Source organism: Coenobita brevimanus, chromosome 103, assembly GCF_032717465.1.
Source record: "Coenobita brevimanus isolate Jiangsu-jjx chromosome 103, ASM3271746v2, whole genome shotgun sequence".
Classification (NCBI taxonomy): domain Eukaryota; kingdom Metazoa; phylum Arthropoda; class Malacostraca; order Decapoda; family Coenobitidae; genus Coenobita; species Coenobita brevimanus.
Window position 1 is genome coordinate 11,586,848 of NC_137056.1, and position 26,319 is coordinate 11,613,166.

At 42.9% G+C, this 26,319-nt stretch overlaps 1 protein-coding gene across 1 annotated transcript in view; it reads right to left on the reverse strand.

The window, feature by feature from the left end:
- Nucleotides 1-24,757: 24,757 nt before the first annotated feature.
- LOC145415532 (ras-GEF domain-containing family member 1B-like) overlaps nt 24,758-26,319 on the reverse strand; it is a 144,387-nt gene continuing 142,825 nt past the window's right edge. The window contains exon 11 of the mRNA XM_080284756.1: nt 24,758-24,859. Within this exon, the coding sequence (XP_080140882.1) occupies nt 24,826-24,859 (34 nt within the window). The 3' untranslated portion in view covers nt 24,758-24,825. The remainder of the gene's footprint in view (nt 24,860-26,319) is intronic.

Below are 26,319 nucleotides of genomic sequence, written 5' to 3' on the forward strand. Positions count from 1 at the left end.
TTATTCCCTCCCATAATTTGGGGTTATGAGGTGGCGACCAGAACAGACATGGGACACCAGGTCCCTTCACCCCTTCCTTCCTCCCTCCCCTGACCCTGTCAGGGTTAAGGGACTGAACAGGGAGGCTGCAATTTGGTAATGAACAGCGTTTGGTAAGCATTAGAATAATGCATTACCAAATGGCCGACACATGTATGAGGATACACAGGATGGAGATGGTGGAGCTCTTTAAAAACGAAACGAAAACGAAACGATAAACTACTGGTGTTAGTTATAAGGAGAGTGATTACATGTATCCTTGACGGCCTCCAGGAACAGAATCAGAGCTAGCGTAATCAACAACCACTCTCTGAGATCTGTCCCACAAGTTATATTTGACAATGAAAGTTGAGCAGATTGGTAATGTGGCATTATCACGAACCCCATTAAAATACAAATCATCCAACAGTCACAGTTTATGATGTACTGTACTCAAAACAGTAGACAAGATCCAACAGGTGCTTGTTTTTTGTGAACTAAACAGTGACATCCCAAACTACAAGTGTTTGCCACTAGAACACACAGGAATCCTTGTTAGTGCAGTGTTAAGAAATTGAATGGTTTTCTTAACTGTGGACTGCAAACTGGCGGTTCAACCAGGAAGACCAACTCTGTTGTGTTCCCAGAATAGTGGTAATATTGTATAAACTCACCTCTAAAACCTCATTTTATCTTGGATAAAAAGACAGGTCTTTTAGAGAGAGGACGATGAATTTGGGTCATGCTGCTATGACATCAAGGAGTTGTATAGGTGTTTTTCAGATTAGGGTCCGTAAACAAAACACGTTTCTCAGACTGCACAAAATTACTTTCTAGGAAGCGTCTACTTACAGTCATTACTCGTTTTATGATGGGGTCTGGTTAGTACTTGGATGGATGACCGCCTGGGAACACCAGATGCTGTTGGCATCCCTACGTGTCAAAGTGGGGTTGGTGGAGGATTAGTGCCCCTCCCTGTAAAACAATTAACTCTAAGCCGTTGGCCACCCCGTTTGGGATACATGGCGTCTGGCAATGGATGGACGGATGGATGATGGGGTTACGTCAGGTCATACCTTATCGTATACCGATTTTATCATAAATTGGTACATTGAAACCCATTATAAAAGGGGGGTTGTTCTATAGCCGCTGTTGTAGACGGCCATCATTCTTCTCCTAGATCTATCAACAGTGGTGTTCCTCAGGGCTCTGTCCTATCACCAACTCTCTTCCTTTTATTCATCAATGACCTTCTAAGCTGTACATCTAACCCTATCCACCCATACGCTGATTACTCCACCCTTCACCTTTCCATTTGGTTCCCGCAACGCCCATCTCAGCAGTTACTTCAACAGGCAAGGGATGAGGCTATGGCACATCTAATGTCTGACTTGGCTTGTATCTCTGACTGGAGTAAAAATAATCTTGTTGTTTTTAATGCATCTAAGACTCAGTTCTTACACCTATCAACCCGTCAAAATCTTCCACAGGTACCGGTATACCCACTAATGTTAAATAATATTCAGCTTAATCCTGCATCATCCTGGAACATGCTTGGGGTTTCATTTACTCGGGACTTAACTTGGAAAGATCATATTACATCTCTTGTAAAATCTGCTTCCAAGAGATTGGGTGTGCTAAGTTGACTCCTTTCTTTCTTTACCCCTGCACAATTGTTGACTCTATACAGGGGTTTTATTCGCCTCTGTGTGGAGGACAACTCTCATGTGTGGGGAGGCTCCCCACATACAGCTCTTCTCAATAGGGTGGAGTCAAAGGCTTTTCATCTCATTAACTCTCCTCCTCTTACTGATTCCCTTCAACCTCTGTCTCTTTGCCGCACTGTTGCATCTTTATCTCTTTTCTATCGCTACTTTAATGGTCACTGCTCCTCTGAACTGTCTGCATGCATTCCTCCACCTCTATGACGGGAGCGTAGCACCCGTCTAGCAGCGAACTCTCATCCCTTTTCTGTCCATCTCTCTAATGCAAGAGTTAACCGTTATCCCCAGTCCTTCATTTATGCAACAGGTCAACTCTGGAACTGTCTCCCTCTGTCTGTACTTCCTGCTGCCTATGATCTCCAGTCTTTCAAACGCGGTGTGTCAAGGCATCTCGAAATGAATGGATTTTGAATTTGGCTCTCTCTTGTATTTTTTCTCTTGGAGGGAACTCTTATTGTAGGCTCATGGCCTTTGGTTCCTTCCTTGCTTAAAAAAAAAAAAAAAAGTCACAACTGCCTGATGTGTATGAGCACGCTGCAGAATTTATGTGCAACATAATACAGTCATTACACGTTTTACGATGTTTCAGTTTACGATATTTTGCTACAACGATAATAGAAAAGTTCCACCCCAAAATTCAATTTACAATAAATTTCCCGCTATAACGATTTTGCCATCGGAAAGCGCCAGGCACACGCAAGGTGACCGTCGCTTGTCTCAGGCAAGATGGCGGCCCTGGCGTGCAGGCATTGTTATGGTTCAGATCCCGCCACCCCTTCAAAGCCCGGTCTTTTCAACTTGTTCATGTGTGCTCCCCTGTTCTTGTCACTTCTCAGCCAAACATCGTACTACAGTACTGTGGATTTGTGTACCCAGTGGTAAGGTCAGTGCCAGTGTAGGCCCCAGTGCTATGTTTGGTGCAGGTATGGGTCCTAGTTCTAAGGTTGGTGCGGGTATGGGCCGGATTCCCCTCCCCCTAACCTGTTCCTGTCTGACTCAGAGGCTGACCACTAGTGCCTGTAAGCACAGGCTGTACCCCAGCCTTGGGGGGGATGACTTGGACCAACACAGGAAGGAATGAAGGTCGGTCGTCATTTATGGTTCAGTAATGGTTAGGTGACTTTGGGAAGTGAGCATGGAAGTGAAAAAGTTACTACATGACAGTATTGTGATACCAACTCTAACGTACGGAAGTGAAGCTTGGACGTTGTTGGAAGGACACAAGTCAAGAGCGAGAGCAGTGGAAATGAGTTATTTAAGAGGAGCCTGTGGAGTCACGTGGAGAGACAGGCTGACGAATGAGGATATAAAGGAGCGTTGTGGTGCTGATGTGGATGTGATAGGAAGCGTTATGAGGAACACACTGAGGTGGTTTGGCCATGTGGAGAGGATGGAGGGTGAAAGACTGACGAAGAGTGTATGTGAGTGAGGTGGAGGGGGGAAGAGGGAAGGGGAGGCCGAGGATGAGATGGAGGGATGGGGTGGAGAGGTATATGAGAGAGGGGTGTGTGAGTTGGGAGCAGGGCAGTGAAATGGCGGGGGACAGGGCGACTTGGAGGCGATTTGTTTGTGGCCACCCCAAACAGGATTGAGGCGTCTGGCAATAGATAGATAGATAGACTTTGGGAATTTGAGTTGACGTAACCCCCCATTTATAATGGGTTTCAATGTACCAATTTATAAAATCGGTATACGATAAGGTATGACCTGACGTAACCCCATCGTAAAACACGTAATGACTGTAATTCGTTAAGGTAAAGGCAGAAGACACTGTTCTAATCTAAGCGTTTAAACCTGGCCTAACCTAGCTTAACTGCACCTAATAATGTAACCTAACCTAATCTTCAGTTGGGAAGTTGGGAAACGAAGTCCACATTTGAGTACGATGAGTTTTGCCCATTGTGCTGGAAACAATCGTAGGTACAGCTTTAGAACGAGACGATACTAACAGGGAGGAAATCTTTCAGTAAGAAAACGTGATTTACCGAACTGAATATAGTCTGAAAAATACTGAAACAAGCTGGAGGAATATACACTGAACTGGAAAGGTCTTTCTGGTACTTAAAGAGTTCATTTACCAGTAAATAAATCAGTCTAACAGTACAGTACTTGTGTTTCTGCCGGATTAATCGTGCTTTCGGACTAATTGGGCACCCCTTAACACCATATAGCCCGGATAATCGGGCTATCTCTGTATATATACAGTATACTGGTATATACTGTAAGTACAGGCAGACTCCAATATACAATACCCCTGGATGTGATACCCAGGCACAGCCATGGGGGTAGAAATACAGTAATCCTTTTAAGACCCAGACGCCCAAGACCCGGACATCCCAAGTCGCGGACATTTTGGCACTGGGTCCATTAGTTCAAGTCTCGGATTATTCCCTAAGATATCCGAACATCTGGGACATCAAAAATGGCCAAAAAATGCCAATATATGTTCATCCCTAATCTAAATTTGCCGCGCAGTGAAGAACAGCTGTGTTTTGGCGCGTAGTTCCAGCAACATCCACTAGAGTGCCCCTGCATCCTCCCCATTTCCGGCCTACCTACCGTCATGACTGCACGCTCGTTGACATGGCTGCCTACGTGCTCGCATTTGTGGTGATGCCCTACCTGCTGCAGGTCCTGCTGTTCCTCTGCTGCCTCTTACTCAGGTGTGTGACGATGGCCCCGCCACCCGAGAAGAGGAAACGGGTGGTTCTGACTCCAAAGAAGAGGGAGATATTGGTCGCGGGATGGTCAACCTCCAGCATCCTCCGTGAATTCAGCCTGGCCTCCTATACCTTGTTCGACATCAAGAAATCCCGGGACAAACTCACCCAGTACATGGCAGACTTCACAACGAAGACCAAACGCAATGTGCAGAGGAAAATAAATACACTCCCAGGTTTGCAGAAGCTGACCTCTCTACATTGATTTGGTATCATCACCAATGTGCTGCTGGTGTGCTGGTGCATGGCACAGAGCTGCAGACTGCCACTGAGAAGTTCGCAAGGTTACACGACTCCCCAGATTTCAAGGCAACCAAAGATTGGCACTTCACCTTCAAACTACAACATGGCCTTACCAACAATAAAGTCCATGATGAAGTTTTGGACACCAACAAGGAGGGAGTAGAAGAGTTCGGCAGAAGTGTTTGATCAACAGTGGGGGGGGGGGCACACTCTCAGTCAAGTCCACAATGCTGATGAAACTGATCTATTCTATCGCTCACTGCCCATGAACACCCTAGCAGAGGTGATGAAAAACCGTGTACCTGGACACAAGCTCTCCAAGCAGCAGATATCTACTTTGTGTTGTGTCAATGCTAACGGCATGCACTGGCTCAAGCCTGTTAATAATAGCCGTGCAAAGCAGCCTCGGTGCCTTCGTGGGTTAATGGACGTCCTTCCCAACATTTGGTACCATTCTGTGAAGGCTTCATTCACAGCCAAGATCTTCAAAGACTGGTTTCACCAGCACTTCATCAAGGAGGTCATCCATTATCAGACGAACATACTGGGAATCCCACACAACCAGCTAAAGGCTCTCCTTCTCCTGCACAATGCACCTGTGCATCTGTCTGACAAGGAGTTTGTGGCTGAGAATGGCCGCATTAGGTGCTTGTTCTTACCACCTAATGCAACTGCTCTCATCCAACAAATGGACCAGGGAGTGATCGTGGCATTGAAAAGGCTGTACCGTTGGAAGTTCCTGGACAAGGTGATAGTTGTTCTCGAGGACAAGGATGAGGCAGGGAGGGACAGGACATGCAGGGCCAGCGGACTTTGGAAAACCTTCGTCACTACAACCTCAAGTCAGCCATCTACAACTGGGCCAGTGCATGGGGGGAAGTCCCTGTCAGGACTCTGAAAAGTGGTTGGTCTCGTCTGCTTCTCGGTGCCAATGTGGTGCACGACTTTCTAGGTTTTGACATGGATGACTTCCACACGTGTCTTCGTGCAGCTGGCAATGAGGTGGATGAGGACGAAGTGCATGAGTGGTTGGATGATGACAAGCGCGATCCTGGGTATCAGATCATGTCTGATATCAACATCGCATCTTTTGTTGCAGGTACAAGTACCCAGTTGGAATATTCCAACAAGGACAGTGACGATGATGCGGACTCCTCTCAGTGCGCCACTACTCCAGCCATCCCCAAGCTGAGTGCACTCCAGGACCACGTCGAGTTCATTCTTAACTACCTGGAACACCCGGACTGCAACAGGGAGATGGGGTCCCTGGGATTTTTGGAGGAAGTGCACGCTTTTACGTAGCACATCATCAATCGCCAGAATTGCCGTACCTTTCGTCAATCAACCACTGACAATTTTTTCAGGCATGTGCCCCCCACTATGCCCAGCCCTGACTCCACATCACTGCCTCACCAAGACCTGCCCTCTATCTCCGAGCCACAGCCTAGCACATCGGTCATGGTGGAGTCTCCACCGGAGGTGAGTTTGCGGCTATCTTCAGAGTTATCTGCAGTGGATGGCCCATCACCATATCCCAGCGACACACCCCTGGGCCACCTACAACATCTACTCTCTAGCTCTGACAGTGAATAAACTGCAATACCTCGCCGCTAGACCACATGGGAATTTACAGTGTTGTGCAGTGTTAAGAAATTAGAATTTAGAGTGCAAAGGATTAAGTGCAGAGTGCAACACTGGCGTGTTTCAAGCGCAGTGCAAGTAAGAACAGAATGTGCAGCGTTAACCCCTTAACCGCGGGTGTCATTCCAGAATGACATTGCAAAAACTGGACCAAACCGCGGGTGTCATTCTGGAATGTTTGTGATTATTCTGAATACCGCCAATTGTTTCAAGGAAGAGTAGCTATTAAGTTCTTTCACTCCAGCCGACCCCCACCTCCCACCCCCCGGGCCCCCCACCCCACCCCTGTCCAAACACGCATCAGTATCTGTCCAGCTTTGTGAGTGACAATGGCGCTGATGTGGCAGTGAAGTGCGGGCAATGACAGTGCCTTTTACCTGCCTCAGTGAACACAGAGTGGGTGTTTATCGTATGTGCAGTGTTCATATATGTTTATAGTATTATTATCAGAGTGAGGCTGGCATTTGGTAATGGTGTGTGAGGCGAAAAATAGTGATTTTCGATTCCTCACTTCTAATGGCACTGCCCGTCCAGTGATAGTCAACGAAATCATGAAATCTACATCATTGCAAAGCCGAAGGTTAGTACTTTCTAATGGTACCTTATTTTTTGCTCTAGATTTATTCTGTACAGAGTTATAAAGGTTTAAAGTTTGTTTACATTTTGGCTGGAACCCCCGCGGGGGGGTCAGTCGGGTCAAAACAATGCCCGCAGTTAAGGGTCAAGAAATTAGAATTCAGCGTGCAAAGGATTAAGTGCAGAGTGCAACACTGGCGTGGTTCAAGTGCAGCGCAAGAACAGAATGTGCAGTGTTAAAAAAATTATAATTCACGGTGCAATGGATTAAGCGCAGCGCAACACTGGATTACGGTACATGCTTCAAGTGCACCTTCACCACTGTCAGAGCCTTAGAGGAGGCAGGTTAATCTTCACAACAGTCACGGACGTGTTGTAAGTACCCTGTACACTGCTAAATATTTTCCTTACTCACTTCTAATTTGATTCCTTTCCATTTATTTTATGGTTTCTGTCCCTTATTTGTGTGCATAGGGTCTTAGGTGATGTGCATGTCCAGTAAGGAGTTATTTTGGTGGCTTTCAAAGTTAGGTTGGGTTGGGGTCTATAAGCAGCTGTCCAGGGGCATTCTTCCCAAGTCCCAGACAAAATCAAGTCCTGGACATTGCTTAGGCTCTAATACATCGGATCTTGGAGGAATTACTGTACTACCCTACCCCACCAAAAGATGGCCAAACCCCAGTATAACGATGTTTTTTTTTTTTTTTTAACCAATTTGGGTGATATTTTAGATTTAAATTTTGCATTTAGGTTGATTTATAAACCGTTTTTAGACTTAGATTAATGTGTTTTAGTCAAAGGTGGGGTGAACCAATACTGCCATTTGGGGCTACAATTTACTAAATATGATTGTTTCCAGACTTATTTTTGATGATTTTCTGATTTTATTACAGTATTTGGGTTTAGGTGAGTTATAACTGCTTTTAGTTTGGCTTGTTTTAAAGCTATTTGGGGTTTAGGGTAGCTAGAAACTTGTTTTTGGACTCATTTGGGTGGGTTTAGGACTTGGTTGGGGAGGAAACCCAAGGCTCAAAAATGCATCCCTATACAGTTTACACCTGTAAATTTATGTAGGTCCATATAGTTTGCAGCGCCTCATATTAAAATGCTAAAGTGATCTGATGTTGTCACAACACTCCGCAGTTTGGCCTGTGTGCTAAGAAAGTTTTTTGCTATTGCTAGATGAGATATATACTCGGGTTAACATGTACGCTAGCTATATTACTGTATCGATAACACTGACTGAATGTCCAATATTCAGTTAAATCACATGGATAATGCATAAAAGTGGTTTAAACATGCCACTTTGAGGATCTCACCCTAATATTACCATATTAAAAAAAAAAAAAGGCTGCATGTCACCATATATCACCACTAGTACAGAGCTGGGCCTGAGCTTGCCCTTGACATATTATTCTATAAGGTACAGCCTGTGGGTTTAGGTAACAAATAATTGAATTTTTAGGATGTTGAAATAGTTTTTACATAAATTACTTACATTATTCTATGTCTGCTGCAGGTACTGGGCTACTATGTTATGAATAATTAACCCCTTGGGGTCGGGCACTGTTAATAAAATTGACTGTCAGGAGAGGGCATTTTTCGCATAAAATATTTGATTTTTCAAAAATCGCTCCTAGGAAAACTATTACACCTATCACAAAAATCTTTATACCAAGCAAAATACAACTCTTCAGCTCAAAATGAGTGGTATTCCACTGTCTAACAATCAGGCTAGTTATTTATTGTACAGCAGTGGCTGACAACGTAAGAGTGTCTAAATGTGAAAGGGGACCGACGTCCCCATGACACATGTTGCAGAACATGGACCGACCTTTAGGGGTTAAATACTGTACAGGGTTTGCAAAAACCATAATATGCTTCCATTAAACCCCTATGCGCCAGTTGACGTGTACAGCCGTCACGACTTTGGGCGCAGGCAATGCTGGTTGATGTGTATAGCCACAAGTGTCTTCCCGCCACCCTTCGAACTTTAACTTATCCATACTCACCAACGGGACCACCTGGAGACATGGGGATACTTTCATTTGAAAGATGAAGAGTTGTTGAGTCTTATATATCTTCAATTTTTTCTCTAGCTGTTATAGCTTGGCAGATATTAGGGTTTGAAGTGAGGGAATTTTTTCCAAAATCACGGAAATCCCCCACAGGGAGGAGTGTGGGTCATCGGAAAACCCCCGGAGTGCAGAGAGGGGTTAAATTTTGGAGGAAGAACTACCAACTGAAGGGAATCTTTCCCTACTTAACCTTTTAGCATAACGGTACAGTTTTGACATGGGCCCTTAGGAAAGGCCCTACCAGCACAATAGCTTTAAGCATACAGCCGTTTTCCCTATATACCGTACCTCCTTCTTAGGCCTATGTTTAGCACCCAAGTACTGTATTCCCCTCTGTTACCATCCCCCCCTTTTTTTTTTAATTCCCCCAAAAGTCTTCATTCCTCCTTAACTGTTACTTCTACACAATCCCACCACCATGTTACCTTCTGTCTTGGAAGGGCCTTTGTCCATCCACGCACAGAATTCCGAGATTGTTCTTGAGAACTCGGCATTCTGTACTGCTCATTAATATTTGTCAACAAGTCCCTGTTCAGCCACCAGTCAACTCAACTCACTATATATGGCATCCCCTACTACTTGGTTTTCCAACTTCCATACTTTCTTCCCTGGTGCAAAGATCCTCTTCTTCACCACCTGCTCCTTCAGCACCAGATCACATATCAAAAAATTTATCTTGCTGCACACACTCTTTGCTCCCAACAACTTTAACATCCTTTACCAACTCCCTATCAGCCCTCCTGACCAGGAAACAGTCAATTTGGCAATTATTACCCCCAGACTCAAATGGAATCTGCCTACCCTCTCTTTTCCGAAATGCATGGTGCACAGAGTCACATTCACTGCCTACCCAAATCTGAGTATCCTTCCCCCTTCCGCATTCCTTATACCAAATGCAGATCCCCTGTGCACACCTTCATATCCTTGAACTGCTTTATCCACATAACCATTTAAATCCTCACACAAAACTTCAATCTCAGTATTTCCCCCATCCCACCAACCAAACATATCAAGTCATCCCTGAATCTATCATCATCCAAGCCAACCTGCAAAGCATAAGCCGATATAACTGAAATCATGAGTTTATCAAACAATAATTGCACTGTAATCCTTTCATTTACTCTCATTACATTATTGACACATTCCACCCACTTCTCCTTAGCCAGCACACCCACACCACCATATCCATCTGCTGTACACTTCCTTCCCAAAATTGCTTATACCTAAGGAAAAAAAGTTATGTGGTTTTCATGGTTAGATTACCTTGTTTGTATGTTTCTGCAACATCCATAGCAATGCCTAAAGTAAATAATCATCTTTTTATTATTCAGTTGTGCAACTTACCTTTGAATAATAGGCAAATCAACCTTGCCAGTAGGCTAACCATAAATTTATATCACCCAAGAAAATTACACAGGTGAACTTGTTCTGAGATTTAAAAAAAAAAAATCAAATGGTTTTGGAAATTACAAATACTAAAGCTGAATCACAGAAAACTTCTTTACTACCCTTATCTCATTCTAGTAGTTCAATTATTCTTCTAGGAGCTGCCAAGCATGGGCTAACTGGTAAATTTTTACAAGTGGTAATCAATTTCCGAATGGGGTAATGGGGGTTATTTGTGATCCTTAGGGACTACACTATACGATAATGGTGCTAAAATTCCAAAACTGGTATTGTCCACTTGTAAAATAATACCGGCTAACTGGCCTACTGCAGTTATCCTGTCTTCTTATGAAAGCAAAGAAACCCAACAAAACCGAGCAGTTGCTTCTTTTTATGAAACGAACTGGACCCTGGAATACCTGTTAATTAATCACTTAAAAGAAAAAAAATATCGGACGATATATCTCAATTAGTAATACATTTTGCAGAAAAGGAAACACGAAAAATAAACTCTGGTTACAACTCATGGACGTAATCGCCCTTCGACGATGTTTAAAGTTAAGGTAATATTAATTCTAAATTATGCCTACCTCTCACTGGTGCATTAGATCTCTACCTTCCAGGCGTTTGGTGACTTCTTGCTTCCATTAGTACCTTCCCGACAAACATTTAACACCTCAACTTCTCAGGAACTCGAGATGACTGAAAATACACACAGGGTGAACCACTGCCGTCAGTACCCTTCTCAGCCTCCTTCTTTCTTCTCGTGTCCTCCGTCATCTTCGCAGTTTTAAGTATGATTAATGAATGAACATCGTTGATGCAAAGTTTGAATCACAGCATTATCAGTATTTTCGAGGTATTTTTCTGGCCACCCCACACACACACACACACACACATCCACACCGGGAAGTCAACAAACTTCGTCCAGAAATTATTGGAACAATGGTCTGACACGTTTTCATATCTATAACACGATATATAAAACTCTACATTTAAAGCGTTTGTCCATCATTCGAATAATAATTTCTCATCATTAGCTTTCGTTAAAAATAGTTTTCATATTCTATCATGAGCATAAAAGAGTGTAATGAATGTTTTAAAAGCCTTTTATCTTGATGCTATAACAAGCGTTGCACTCCGTTTTCTGTCAGCGTCATCAAAGAGAACGGATTAATTTTTATGCAAGGTTTAATTTTATTTAGATATTACACAATATTTTTTGGCGTATTTGGCAGCATTACAAGGATGCAGTCATGAGAGGAAGACCAAGATCCATCTGGCTTCCGTCGAGGCCCCTTTTTATACTTTGTAAGAAATGGGGGGGAGGGGGGACAGGACGCAGCATACTTCAATTCCCATTTCACTTAGGAGGAAGCTTGACAAATGGAGACTCCTTATTTCACCTGGCAAGCATTGTGAAAAGTGGAACCCCAGTCTCTCACAGGAGGCCCCAGTTTCGCTTAGGAGGCATTTTTGACACAAACGGAGACGGAGACCCCGTATTTAACATACGAGGGGGAATCAGTGTCGCCAGGTCAGTGGGTGCTGTTGCGCCCAATCCTTCCCGGAATCGCTCCCCCCAAACGCCGAAACAGTCATTTAGCCCAAGTACAGTCGTGATTAATAGTTCTTTTACACTCCTTGTTATTTATCACGATTTTATCCTGCATTGGGACTTCTGAGTGCAGCACCGTTAATCACCACAGCCTTCTTCCTATTCTACAGTCTTAGGAAATTCCAGAAAATTAGGTGGCTGGTACAGACCTAATGTCCATCATTAATGGGCAGTACAATGACCACCAGAGATAATGACCACCCTGTACCTCTCCCGCATCTATCTCTTTGAAGCGCTCACATTCACACTCTTAATCACACCCGCCCAATCCAACCCTGATCACATAGTTACAAACGACGCAGAGTCTCTCTCTCTCTCTCTCTCTCTCTCTCTCATCCACCATTGTTTCCACTCGCACTCTTATCCTCTACCTTTCCCCGAACCGCGATTATCACCTTGTCAATGTCTTAACAGGCACCGTCCTCTGAAACACTCTCACCTGAGGTATGACTCGTAGACATAAAACGTCAGAGAAAATACCAATAGAGAGAGGTTGACACAAGGAGACACATGCAATAGAAGTTATGCACGGGGAGCCTAGATTTTGTTTTCCTGAGCTTAAAATGGGATGGCAAAGTAATTAACGCGAATGGCGAGTGAACAGCTTCGAATCCCTGATAACAAAGTGAGGGAACCACAGGAAGTAAGGGTTGAGAAGTGAGAGAAGACACACTAAATATACCGAACAATAAGCTAGATTAAAGACAAGCATTTCAGGAAGTTTAGTCCGCGGCAAAAAATTTCTAGCAATGAACCTCACGAAAAATAAAGTGCCTATATCCCTGAAAACAAAAGAACAATGTAGCACATCCCTCCTGACTTGTGCATCTGAAACCTGTAATCCAGCATAAACTCAGCAGAGCCCTGGAAAAAAAGGAAAGACTGAAGTTAGGTATCACTGAGGTGGGAAAAATAAGAAACTTCTTGGGTAAGTGAATGGCAGATTATCACCACAGTTTAAAAGTAAAAATGAACATGGAAGGAGCCCGTTTATTCGCAGAAGAAATAACCTCGACAGTCAGGAAAACAGTAACAAACAAGGAGCGAGAAAAGATTACGTAAATAACATCACCACCACTCCATTTCAGTCCTCGGTGAAAACATGTTAAATAGTGACATTAAAAACCTTAGTATAGTCTCAATGCTAAAAATCATATGCATTTAGAGTCGTAACAATACTGTTTGGGGCAATTGGTGATATTATTAGTGGTGATTTTCGGTTTTCCTTGCGTTAGACGGAGATGGTGTGGGCTTATATTGGGATGATGAACTGTGAAAGAAGCACTGTCCGGCAACGGACTGATACAAGCTACGATGCTTATAATGATGATAACAGTGAAATATATAACATGTTGCGATTTTCCATCAACAGCATCTATCTAAAGTCAGACGCCATGATCATGTAAGGTGGCCGTTTGTCTTTGTTTCACGGGGAGGGGGGCGCACTAACCCTCCGCCAACCCACTTGTTGACACGTAGGGAACAAGTATGGGTTGGATACATGATTACCACCCAGTGTTGTAAATGGTTTCCTGGCTTTCAGGAAACCATTAGGCTTATCACTCAGTGTAAAGCCACCTGACAAGGAAAGAAAAGTATTAAAGTGACAGGAAAGATGGGAGAAATAGAATGGAGGGTATTAAAGTGACAGGAAAGATGGGAGAAATAGAGGAGGGCAGGCACAGAAAAAGGATAACGGTGATGGATGAAGTAGGCAGCACTCCAATGAGTGGATGATGGTCGCCACCACCTACCACCAGTTGCGATTTTACTAAGGTTAATAATACAACAAAGCTGAAAAATTGTCTTTATTTTTATATGTACATGGTGCAGATAAAGTTACTAGAAACAGCTGCAGTTACATGTTAAAGTTGTTACGTCTGGTGGTTCTAGCACTACTATCAACACTCTGACCAGTGATACCAACCCCACGTAACTTACACCAACCTCTAACTTATCAAAAAAATCACCATCATAACTCTTTTATTTACTTTTTAGCTAATCACGCGGACAAATAGGTACACAGGATTAACTAGGCTATGATAGTGCTTGGAATTAGGCTAGACTGTTATTCTCGGTTACAATAGTTTAACTGCCTGGAAAGAAGTTTTGTGTACACGATCACACTCACACGAGAATAACTGCTGAAGTCCTGCGGTTATAACTTTACCAATAACTTTTCCCTTTTTCGCCATTATAACTTACCGTAACGTTGGATCCCGCGATTTGTAGCGAAGCCAAAATTGAAGTTAGACTAAGCGGAGAATATGGACCAAGTTACGAGACAGTTATAACAGTTACCCCTCACGTTAACCCTCGCACGGTCTGTACAACATTAAGTATATTCCAGCAAACGCCAGACGATTTTATTCAGCTGAGAGTGCTAATAACTTGAGGGGGTCATCTTTTTCCCCTTACTCCTTGAATCTTAAAATGTCTAGCCACGCCAAAGTTAGGCAAGGTTAAGCTAGACATAATGGAACGAGCCTGATGGGCAGTTATAACAGCTTGAGAATAAGTTATGTGTAAAGTTAGGCAGGTAGTTACATTATGCTATCGCTAGGCAGGCATGAGAAGGGGGATTATAACTACATTCACAGCAAAGTTACACCAACACCACCTTCACACCGCAGCATCGTCACACCATCACAAACACCAACACACTATCACTGACACCACCACCATACCACATGATCTTCACACCCTCTCTAACACCATCATTCCTTCTCTAACACCATATTCACACCATGTATTCATACCCTTTATAACACCGTCACATCCTCGCTAACACCACCACCACCATTACACCACATCACACCACACCCTCACTTAACACCTTTAGCTATCTTTACTAACACCCTCACAATACCAGACTTACACCATCATCATAGCTTTTACACCACGATACATCACAACACCAACGCCACATCCTTACACCAACACCACACCCTCACACCACCAAACTCCCTCACCACACACCTACACATCCTCACACGATATCATCATTCATCACCCTGACCTTTTTTAATAATAATAATAATAATAATAATAATAATAACACCCTGGATATTAATTCGCCTAATAAATCGTTGGTCTGCAAAAGGAAGGGCAGAACTATCTCGATTATTTATTATTTTTTTTTTTTAGCTCATACCTTCATTGCTAAAGGGTGGTGATAACTGATTTAATGGAGAAAATAATAGTCGACTACCATTAAAGGGAATTACCAGGTCGCCCAATAAATAAATACACAAAAAGAACCCACAGCAGTTACTTCCAGGAAATGATAAATGTTGTGTTCTCCAATACAAAATAAATAACCATATAAAGTAATTCTGCTATTAAAACTACTAATTAAATACAGATAATAACTATCTAATTCTCGCTCAAAATTGATACTGACGCGAACTATACAATTATATCCCGAAGAATGAACGTGCTTTGGTAATCGCCATAATAATCTGAACCGTTTTTTTCTATTATTTTTCTTTTCCGAGGAGGCGCGATTGTTTAGCCACTTAGAAAAAAAAGTCTCTAAACCCAGGTGTCTTCCTAATGACAGGCAATTATAAGGCGTGCTAATGACTCGCTATTCACACCATCATTTGGACCACACACACACAAAAAAAAAAAAGTCCACTATCACACAAAAAAATCTCTGCTCGCCTCTTACCTGTAATGAGGGTAGTGATGGTGGATTACGCGGGGATATTAACTTACCCGGGATTAATTTAACACTAATGAGTAATCTGGCTTTGTCCATTGTTCATTTCCGGGGTTTAAGAAAAAAAATGGTGGTCTGGATTAATTAAGCGACATTCTGGGTTTCGGATTAACCCCTTCAACACGATGACGTCTCTCTCTTGCTACTACTAAGCAATTTTATTCGGTATGGGGGAATTTTTAAGCTAGAAGGGTTAGATGTAGCGATCATTGCCCCCTTCACTAGTAAAGGCCTCCCTCTACCATGCATAAAATTGCCTAGGAGTAGCGAGAATAAAATTAACACAGACGTCACCGCACAGAAGGGAATTTTGATATTAAGACTGGTATCATTTTTCGCTTTCCTCCTTCCTTTACTTTTCTCTGGCTGCGTGAAAGGAAGTGAGAGGATGTGTCAGGCCCTTCTCTATTTATGGTGCCGATGTTGGTGTGAGGGTGTAGATCTGAGGGTGTGGGTGTAGCAGAGGGTGTCATGTGGGTGTAGATCAGAGGGTGTGGGTGTAGCAGAGGGTGTCATGTGGGTGTAGATCAGAGGGTGTGGGTGTAGCAGAGGGTGTCATGTGGGTGTAGGGGATGATGTGAGGTGTGTGAGTGTGTTATTGGGTGTAAGAGAGGATGTGAAGGTATGGTGGTGTTGGTGGAAGAATGAGGTGTAAAGGTGTGGGTGTGGGTATATAAGAGAGTGTGCTGGTGTGGTGTGATGATACAGGTGTGGACGAAAGAGTGTGATGCTGGTATAGGTGTTATCCCGGTGAAGCAGGGGATGTAAGGTATGTGAGTGTGTTTTGGGTGTATGAGAGGATGTGTAGGTGTGAGTGAAGGAGAGGGTGTGAGGGTGTAGGTGTGGAACTAGGTGTATGAGAAGGTGCTACGGAGTGTTGTGTGGGTGGAAGAGGGTGGTGTTAGGGTGTGGGTGTAGACGTGTTGAGGGTGTAGGAGAAAGGTGTGTGGGTGTAGATGAGGGTGTGGGTATAGGATGGACGTGTAACAGTCTGGGTGTACGTGTGGATCTTGGTATACGAAATGGTATAGGTTTGGGTGTAGGAGGGAGGTAGGAGGGTGTGGGTGTAGATCTACAGGAGGTGTGGGTGAGGGTGTGAGAGAGATATGTATGGCTGTGGACTCAGGGAGTGTGGGTGGTTGTAGGTGAGAAGGTGTGTGGGTGTAGGCGTGAATGACAAGTATGAGTACATGAATGATGGCATACTGTGTGGGTAGGTGGGTGTGAGGTGGGATGGAATGAGGTGTGAGTATGAGTGTGAGATTTGTGTGTGAGTTTGTGTGTAAGCATGAGTGTAAATGTGAGTAAGGGTGTAGACGCAAGTGTGGATGCAGGCTGGAAGATGAGTGGATGTGGGTACGTGTGTGTGTGTAGATGTGGGGAGATTTAGGTGGATGTGTGGCGAGATATTTGTATGTCACGAAAAAAGAGAAATCAGACAAAAAGTCATGGAAAATATTAGGAGAGATAATAACAAATAAACACTAAATAAACAAAATAATCCAGAATAACAACAATAGTTACATATATGATCAGATCCTCTTATAACTGAACGTCAAAATATTAATAATTTAGTAACAGAATAAATACCAGTAGTCTAAATACGCCATTATCAGATCACAAACATTTATCAAAATATTGTGTGAACGAAACTGGGACAAAAACATTATAAAATCGGCACAACATGGCAAAACGGGATAGTAAATGAATATAACTACATGATTTAAAAAAAAAAAAAAAAAGATATTGAAGGTTGATTAAAAGACACGAACGACAAGTGAAAAAAGAAAGAATAACCCAAAATATTAACCTCTTTAGTACGATGTTTTTTTCTTTTAATACTTGCTACCGTTTGACTACTTCAGCTTGGAGGAGACTTTTCGTAGTGAAGGAAACAGCAAACACTCTTCATTAACCCCTTCACCACCAGATGTCTCCCTACAAACTGGAAAAGTCTAATGGTACACAAAAATAAAAATGCCATCGTACTGAAAGGGTTAAAGATAAAATTGAGAAAAAGATATATGATTCCGAGATAAGGTTATTGTATGAAAACTTGTGTGTGTGTGGAGGAGAAGTAAATGTCTACACAAGGACCACAAGAACGGCTGCTACTGTTTATGTACACACACGCACACGCACACTAAACGCACACAGTGGCTGCCCAGGAGGACCCCTTCAGTAAAAGAAAATATTGTCACGGGTTTCGTATATACTTTTATTTTCCTATTTTTTTTCCTTCTTTTCCTGACCTTTTTCCTTCTTCCAATAATTCACTTTTAACTTATTTTGCTCTATCACTCACTAAATAATCTACAGTTATCTTTTCTCCTCCTCTTTCTTATTAATTCCTCTTGCTATGCTCTTCTCTTCTTTCATTCTTATACTTTCTTTGACTTTCTTCATCCCTCTTTCCTTCATTAAGCCATTCTTTTTACTTTTTCTTTCCTTCTCTGTTCTTCCTTTTTTATTCCTTCTTCCTCTCAATTTCTTTCTTTCTCCTTTCCTTGTTTTTTTCTTCTTTGTTTTCTTCCCCGTGTGTTCGTACATGTGACTCAAACGCACATGGGCAAAATCTTTGGTTTCTTCAGTTTGTACACACACATGGAGCCAACATACTTACACATGTAAACATACGACACACACACCCGCACACACGAGCCAGACCACGCACATCCAAATATATACACATGAGGTTTGCGATATACACACGGTGCATTTTACGATCATCGCCCACGACCACCCACACGCACATATAAACTACACTTACATGGGAATGGCGTACACAGACCTACATACAAACTTACACAAATTCATTACATATTCTAAATTGCCTTATAAGAGAAATTTCCCCATCCAAATCTCTCAATAAAGGATAAAAACTAAATATATATAAAGTATGTACAGATCTAAATTAATATATATAGATAGACTTCTTTATATTATTACAATCTTTAAAAAATCTATTTAAATCAATAAGAAATATAATCGATTGTAAATGAGACGGAATCTATAGGAGAAATGGAGTGCTATCTGATATACAGAGAACAGAGGAAGTATTTAACAGGGAATGCATGCTAAAAATAAAAATAATAATAATAATAATAAAAATAATAATATAGATAATTCTAACAACAGCAATAATAGTAGTAATAGTACCAGCTAGCAGTAATCTCTTCTGTCATTATTCGCAAGTACAATCAAGTTTTAATAATAATAATAATCTGATTAAAAGGACACATCTTAATAATACTTCCCATCTTATCAAGCCTAGGTTAATTAAATATCTAATTGGCTTTTACATCAAGAGTCACTATCTCCGCGTGTATAATTAGACTCCACATATTATCCTGAATTATTGCGCGAGCTGCGGATTATTATGGAATGTTGGGACCTCGGATGACCTTAACAGAACTGAATATCATCTTAAATTAGTCTGACTGGGTTTAATTAATCTCGTAATCTCTACTTACTTATCTAACTTACACTAACATCTCTCTCTGTATACTCTAACATTCTCTAACTTAAGCTAATCTAATCTTCTTAATCTCTAACCTAGTCTAGCTTCACCTTGACTTTAAGCCTCTTCACTCTCATGGCCTAAAATTCTTGCTCCTCATCAACAATTTTTATCCAGTTTAGGGGCAACTTTTTGTAATGAGGGGAAAAAATAATCCCCTTTCACTACGATAACCTGACCTTATTTACCTAATCTCTTGACCTGAACTCTTATCTCTGACCTCCACACCTATTTCCTTATCTAAGTTGACCTGTTTCAATCTTCCCCTTAACCTCTGACCTAACCATCTTATCTTCCCTAATCATTCATGTAGCTTAATCTAATCATCTCTATACTTCACCTGACCTCACCTGTCCTAATCATTACCCTGATTTAATTGAATCTCCCATTAACCTTTCACCTGAACTGACCTAATCTTCCCCAATGGTCAAATACTTAATAATCTTCAACATACCTGACCTGACCTTTATCAATTCTTAGCTTGATCCTGACTACACTTATCCCTAAATTTTAACCTCACGTCACCTTATCTTTCTTAACCTTTGACCACCTTGTGTTTCACCTGGCTACCTAATCTGTAACCTGACCAGCTAATGTTCCCTAACCTGACCTGACCTCATTTAGCCTAATTTGACCTAATAATCTACGACATCCACTAAGCCCTATGAGATTGTGACTACCATCTTACCACAACAACTCCATAACTCAAAATCAGTTCTTTTGTTAATAATAAGTATATACATAAAAATACATGTTTCAATAAGGTATATTTACATGTCTTTTTAAAGTTATTTTCTACCCATTCAGCAGCTGGGGAAAAGGAATATTATAAACCAAAATTCAAAATATCGACTAGCTTAGAAGGTAAACAGCGATGGAAATTTTGTCTCACGGTGAAAATAATGTGAGAGGAAACTGAATTCGCTGGTGAAAATAAGCAATACTAATTTTTCTTTTTGCAAGGTTAATTAGTGATATTTATACTCACGGTAATAACTGTCATTAGCAAGCATGACTCGTCGAAGAAATTGGTGTAGAGAAATTTGTTGGTGAAAATAACCTTACATGGGGTATTTTCTTTATCGGAATTAAAAATGGTTATCTGCCAACTGTGTCGTTATAACTAAAATAAATGTATACTTTTTCTGTCATTTAAAAGCAGTAAATCAGGCTTATTTAAAATTAAAGGAAAATTATAATGAACCATATCTTGCTGTATTATTTGCGCCAATATCCTTAACTGGGATAATAACCTGGTGTAGCCACCTTGAAGTATTATTGTAATTTTAGTTCAGATTGTCATTTTTCCAGTATAATCAAATGAGATATACCTAGAATAATTAGCCTTAAGGGGTAATAGATTTAATTAACGGCGACAGGTCTCTTGGCTATCACTCAACCATTATTTGCAGAGTAATTACTATCGAGGAATACTGCTATTGCCTAACCTGGCTTATTTCCGGTGCAATTAACTTTACGAGAGCATCAGACTGGCGCAATTCACCCTTTCACTACAGCGTCTATTTATTAGGAGTAACATCTCCAAGCAATTTTATTCAGCTTGAGAGAGAATTTCAAACTGGTGAGGGGGGGAGGGTTAAAAGTCTCCATTCTCCATTAACCCCTTTACTACTAAAAATCCTTCTAATGCTGAAAAAAGTCTGATAACAGGATGATTAAAAATGGCAAAAAAGACGCAACTGTGGCCCAACCCGCGCATTAAAATTCCCGCAGAAACGTTGTAATTAGGTTTAAATGAGAAGTGTTGTGACGCAGCGCCATCCCTTCCCCTGGTGACAAGCGCTGGCACTACTCAGCCCGCCCCAAGCACCCATAAACACACACTCTCGCTTTTAATGGCCTGCTTCATTATTCATAGGCATACTCTCAAGCTGGCATCATCTTTTTTATAATGTTTTCTTACTTTTCTCTCCCTCAGCCCAGTTACCATTTTTATCATTTTTCACCGAGCGATTCAGGTCAGCTTTGGAGTCTTTTTCTCAACGGTGGAGTTGGATACAGCCTTCCATTAGCCTTTTCACTCATAAAAGTCTGTCCTAGGCTGGGCAGAAATCGTCCAATGGTGAAAAAAAATACGTCACCAGAACGAAAAGGTTGACGCCATGAACTCAACGACCTCACATTCTCCTATCTCCTACATTCTCTCCAGACGATTTTCTTCATCCTTCAGCAGGCTTATTGCAGTGCAGGGGTTAATGAAGGCTCTATCTAACCCCCTTCCGTTCTGTAGTCTCCTAAGCTGAGTAAAATCGTCCGGTACTATCATGAATATAACCGACGTGATGGTAGCGAATGAGCTGAGGATAACTTAGTAATTTGCGAACGGGTATGGTATTGTCTTAGAGTTGTACATAGAGCATACGTACACACATGTTCACAGTAAGTACGTGCACACACCGGCATACATACATTACTGAACACACACAAAACACATGGACTGCAGATACTGAGTAAATACACACACACACACACACACACACACACACACACACACACACACATACAAATCTGACATAATCTCTGCCACACACACACACTCCAAGTAACGAGGCAGGAGAGACAAAGTGTTAATCAGAGTGACTCACTACCTCAACGTACGCGCACACACGCACGCACGTACGCACGCACACACACACACACACACACACACACACACACACACACACACACACACACCATATTATAATTATACACAAATCTTGAATTCAGAGCACATTCATGTACACAAATTGCTGCATACATAAATCTACATACATACATTACACTACACATACACACCATTTTACACATTATACACAAATGTAAAATCATACACACATGCACATAGTGAGTGTGTATGGAGCTTATAACTCTACAGTACATACTTAAGTACATAGCACAAAAGCACACAAGATATATCTACACATACACAATCCCCAAGAGTACACCCATACACACATGTGCACCCAATACACAAAGACGTACATACTTATATTGTCTACTAAACCCTAGGCAGGACTTGAATGTGTGTTTGTCTGTCACTATTTTACAGTCTCTCTCTCTCTCTCTCTCTCTCACACACACACACACAGTTATCGTCACATCTCTTCACAAAAAACTACATTTTTCACAATACACCGACGTAGCAGTGAAAATAAAAAGGTACTGCTTTGGTAAAATTTACAAAATGATTCGGTCAAATTCCATATAATATCACTCAGCTGTTGCGAATTCAGCGCTTTATTTTACGGATTTAGCACTTGTTTTCACTATTTTTTCCAGATACTTTCACTCACCCCTTTGCTGGAGTCTCTGTCTGTGCTCTGGGGTTTAATTTTATTTTTCTTTGTTATATATTCACGTTTTTCATACTTTCCAATTCGGTCGATGGGAAGTTTTTTCATCCCAGTTGTGTCAATTTCGTTATTTTCAAGGCAATTATTTTTTTTATCACTGATTAATATTTCATAATTAAATGTCACAGATTTTGGTCAGTGTCTTATAAATCACTGCAATCATTAAATCAAATTACGTGGATTTAGTCTTTTTTAAGTCAAAGCTTAAGTACAAGTGTTTTCTTTCCCCTTCACACGTAAGTACTGTACTACCTTTTGTAATATGCAGGTACAGTAGTAATTACATCAGCCTCAGTACACTCTCCACACATCAGTCACTTCTAACCAGTCTCCTTCTGTAACACCAAACAGCTGCTTTTTCATGGCTGCATTTCTAAATATATTTTTCTTCATTATGGCCTTTCTAACCACCTTCATCAGTATCCTTCAAGTCTTCTATTTTATCCACTACGTAATTCAGAATAATGGGTTTTTATTCTCCTAATTATCAGTCATATCTAATTATCGTCTAATCACCCAATATTCTTAACCAATGTGGCTAAATAATGTAGTTTTTAATCAAGTTTATCCTCAAATTTCGTTAGAATTTGCGTGTCTTTTTTTTTTTTAATCGCCTTTTGTAGTCAGATATCTTCCAGAATTGCTCCCCGAATCGCTTTATGCGATGTCGTTCAATTTAGGTTTATGGATCCTTCACGCACTCATCACACTCTCTTCTTGGTCGGCACTGTCCTCATACAACGCACCTCACACCCTCCCGGACCCGGGGGGTGATGAGTGTGGTGGGGTGTGTTGGGATGGGAAGGGAAGAGGGTGGGCTAGGCGTGGGGGGGGGGGGTTAGGGTGCATTAAGGAAACTGGAGAGGGTGCTGGGTGCGTTGGAGCAAGAGGTGTGTGCGGGCTGTGTGTGTATGTGTGTGTGTCTTTGTGTCAGGATAGGGTGTGTTGAGGGTGGGAACAGGGTGCGTTCAGCGATGAGAGAGGGTGTGTTGAGGATGGAGAAGGGGTGCTGGTTACGTTGACATGAAACGCGAGTCAGGTGCAATGGAGGGAGAGGCGGGTGGGTCAGGGGTTAGGGTGTGTTGAGGAAGAGGTGTGGGGAATTCATTCAGGGTGTATCGGTGTGAGAACTTTGAGACTGGGGTGTGTCAGAGTGAGAGGAGAGGCTGTAGGGTGGGTTAGGGTGCGGGGAGAGGCTCTGTTGTAGTGTGGTGAGAGAGTAGGAAGTTAGCTGGTAGGCACTGGGATGAAGCGAAGTGAGGGACGAGAGACTGGAGTATGTGGAGAGAGGAAAGGGTGTGTTACGGTCAACTGAGAGCATATGGGGTGTAGCGCGGTGTACAGGGGCGAGAGGAGAGGGACTACGGTGCGCTGGGATGTGTCGAGGGTGCGGTGAGGTGCGGGGAGAGAGATAGTAGGCTGTATCGAGGTGTGGGTGAAGGGAGATGGAGGTCCGACGAAGTGTGGGGGATAATGGAGTCTGCTGTGACGTGTCTGACTGTGGTGGGGTGTGGGATACTGAAATGCGTCGGCGTGGAGTGTGTTGGGGTGTGTCTGGGTGTGGCGTGAGGGAGAGAGAAGTGCGTCGATGAGAGATGTGGTGTGGAACAGTCTCGATGTGTGGAATGTGAGACACCGAAGTCCGTCTGTGTGAAGTGTGTTGAGGTGTGTCTAGGTGTGAAATCCTGTGATGTGAGCAGTGTTGAAGTGCGTCGGGGTGTGGGGTGAGAGAAAATGAGGAGCGACGTGGTGGGGTGTGTTGAGGGACGAGGAGGGAGACCGAGGAAGTGCGTCGGTGTGAGGAAAGCGCTTGTGGGTGTCCAGGGAAGGTGTACTGGGAGGTGTCTGCGGGTATGGGCGTGGAGGGACGAGAGGTGGACGGGGGAATGGGGGTGGAGGGGGGAATGGGGGTGGAGGGACGACAGGTGGAGGGGGGAATGGGGGTCGTGGGGCGGGAGGTGGAGTGCGTGGAGGTGCGTCGGGGTGAGGAGGAAGAGACTGGAGTGCGTTGGGGTGAGGAGTGCTGGGAGGCGGAGGGACGCGGGTTGACATTTACCGAGGTGCGTCGTGATGTGGAGGGCTGGGGTGTGTTGGGGGGTACCGGGGTGCGTCGCTTGGGTGAAGGAGAGTGCTTGGAGGAGTGGCGGGGTGAGGGCGGGGTGCGGTGGGGTGAGGGAGGGGTGCGGTGGGGTGAAGGTGCAGCAGATGAGGACCGCCGCCATCACTCCCTCTCTGGCGGGGGCTGCGTGTCAGACCTGGGGAGAGAGAGAGAAAAAAAAGAAATTATCCACTCTCCTCTCTCTCTCTCACACACACGCACACACACACACACACACACACACACACACACACACACACACACACACACGAGAATATAATAATGAGTAAGAAAAAAATGTCGGGCCAACGACACTTTTAGCACTTTTTCTTTGCCATTAAATTTCTGCATATATCACGTTAATAGCTGTTTTTTTATGTTATTCTTGCAAACTGTATCCATTCTGAGAAGATACGACCAACATACAAGTAATGTAGTATGCAAAATAAATCGCAAAGGAAGAGATTCATGTAAGTTTTTTAAGCCCACGAAAATATGAACCCAGGTGACGAAGACCTGGGTCAATGCGGTGGCACAGATTGATGATGGAATAAGGGCGTGAGCTGACATGGGAGAATCGGAAACAAGTACAGGTGAGCCAAGAGCCAACCAGGTATGGAGCCATTACTGACGCATGTACAGGTGAGCCAGGAGCCAACCGTCCCAACCAGGTAAGGAGCCAAACGCATCATCAAGCACACAGGAAGGCTGCCAGTCACAGGGTCTGAAGGTCTGGGTTAACCTGCCACCATGATGTAGTTGAGCAAGGCCTGTGAGAGGATATACGCAGCGAACCACCCAACCAGGCCAGGTGGGGAGGAGCCAGTACCTCCACCTGCCTCTTGACCCACTGACAACGGGGACGTCCTTTTCATATTCTTGCCATCTCCAGGCGACTGTATTCGGCTAAGGATGTATTCTTACAACTGGAGTGGTTATATATAGCCTTTCAGTACACTAAGACGAGAGGCCTTTCTTAAACTGAATAAAATCATTTGGTATCAGTAAGAATAAACTAAATGGACATCATAAGGACTGAAGGGGTTCCCCCCACACCGCTACAAAGCTGCTCAGAACAACCCCAGCACTGATTCCTGAGGATGAAGAATGGTTACAACGCCACATAACTGTTATACTCTGTCCACTTTAACCTGGTCTACAGCTGAACACTAGCAAGAAACTAACAATAGAATGTGGTGCTCAACACGAAGACATGTTACGGAAAGGATGTAAAGCCGTAATACTATCTTATTCCACCACTGACTAACAGGAATTCTACTGCAAAAGAATGAAAATCTCCGCCAAGTCAAGTTGGAGGAACATTAGTTGCTGTATCATCAAAATCGTCATGTCTTTACTGCAACACTCCTCCTACCGGCAGGAAAGCCAGGGATGATCAAAGGCAACAAATGACGATACGAACATGTCCAAGGGCATCGTCATACTGATGATAAATTTGGTCATATTCTGAAACAAATTGCCTGACCGTGCTCGTCGGGGCAGAGGTTGGGAGAACACCCCATTTTATAAGTCCACGTTCTAAGCATTTCGTTTCTCTATGCCGCTCACATTATGTGTGGCACTGAAAACAGAATGTACTGAACATGACTCAGTGAA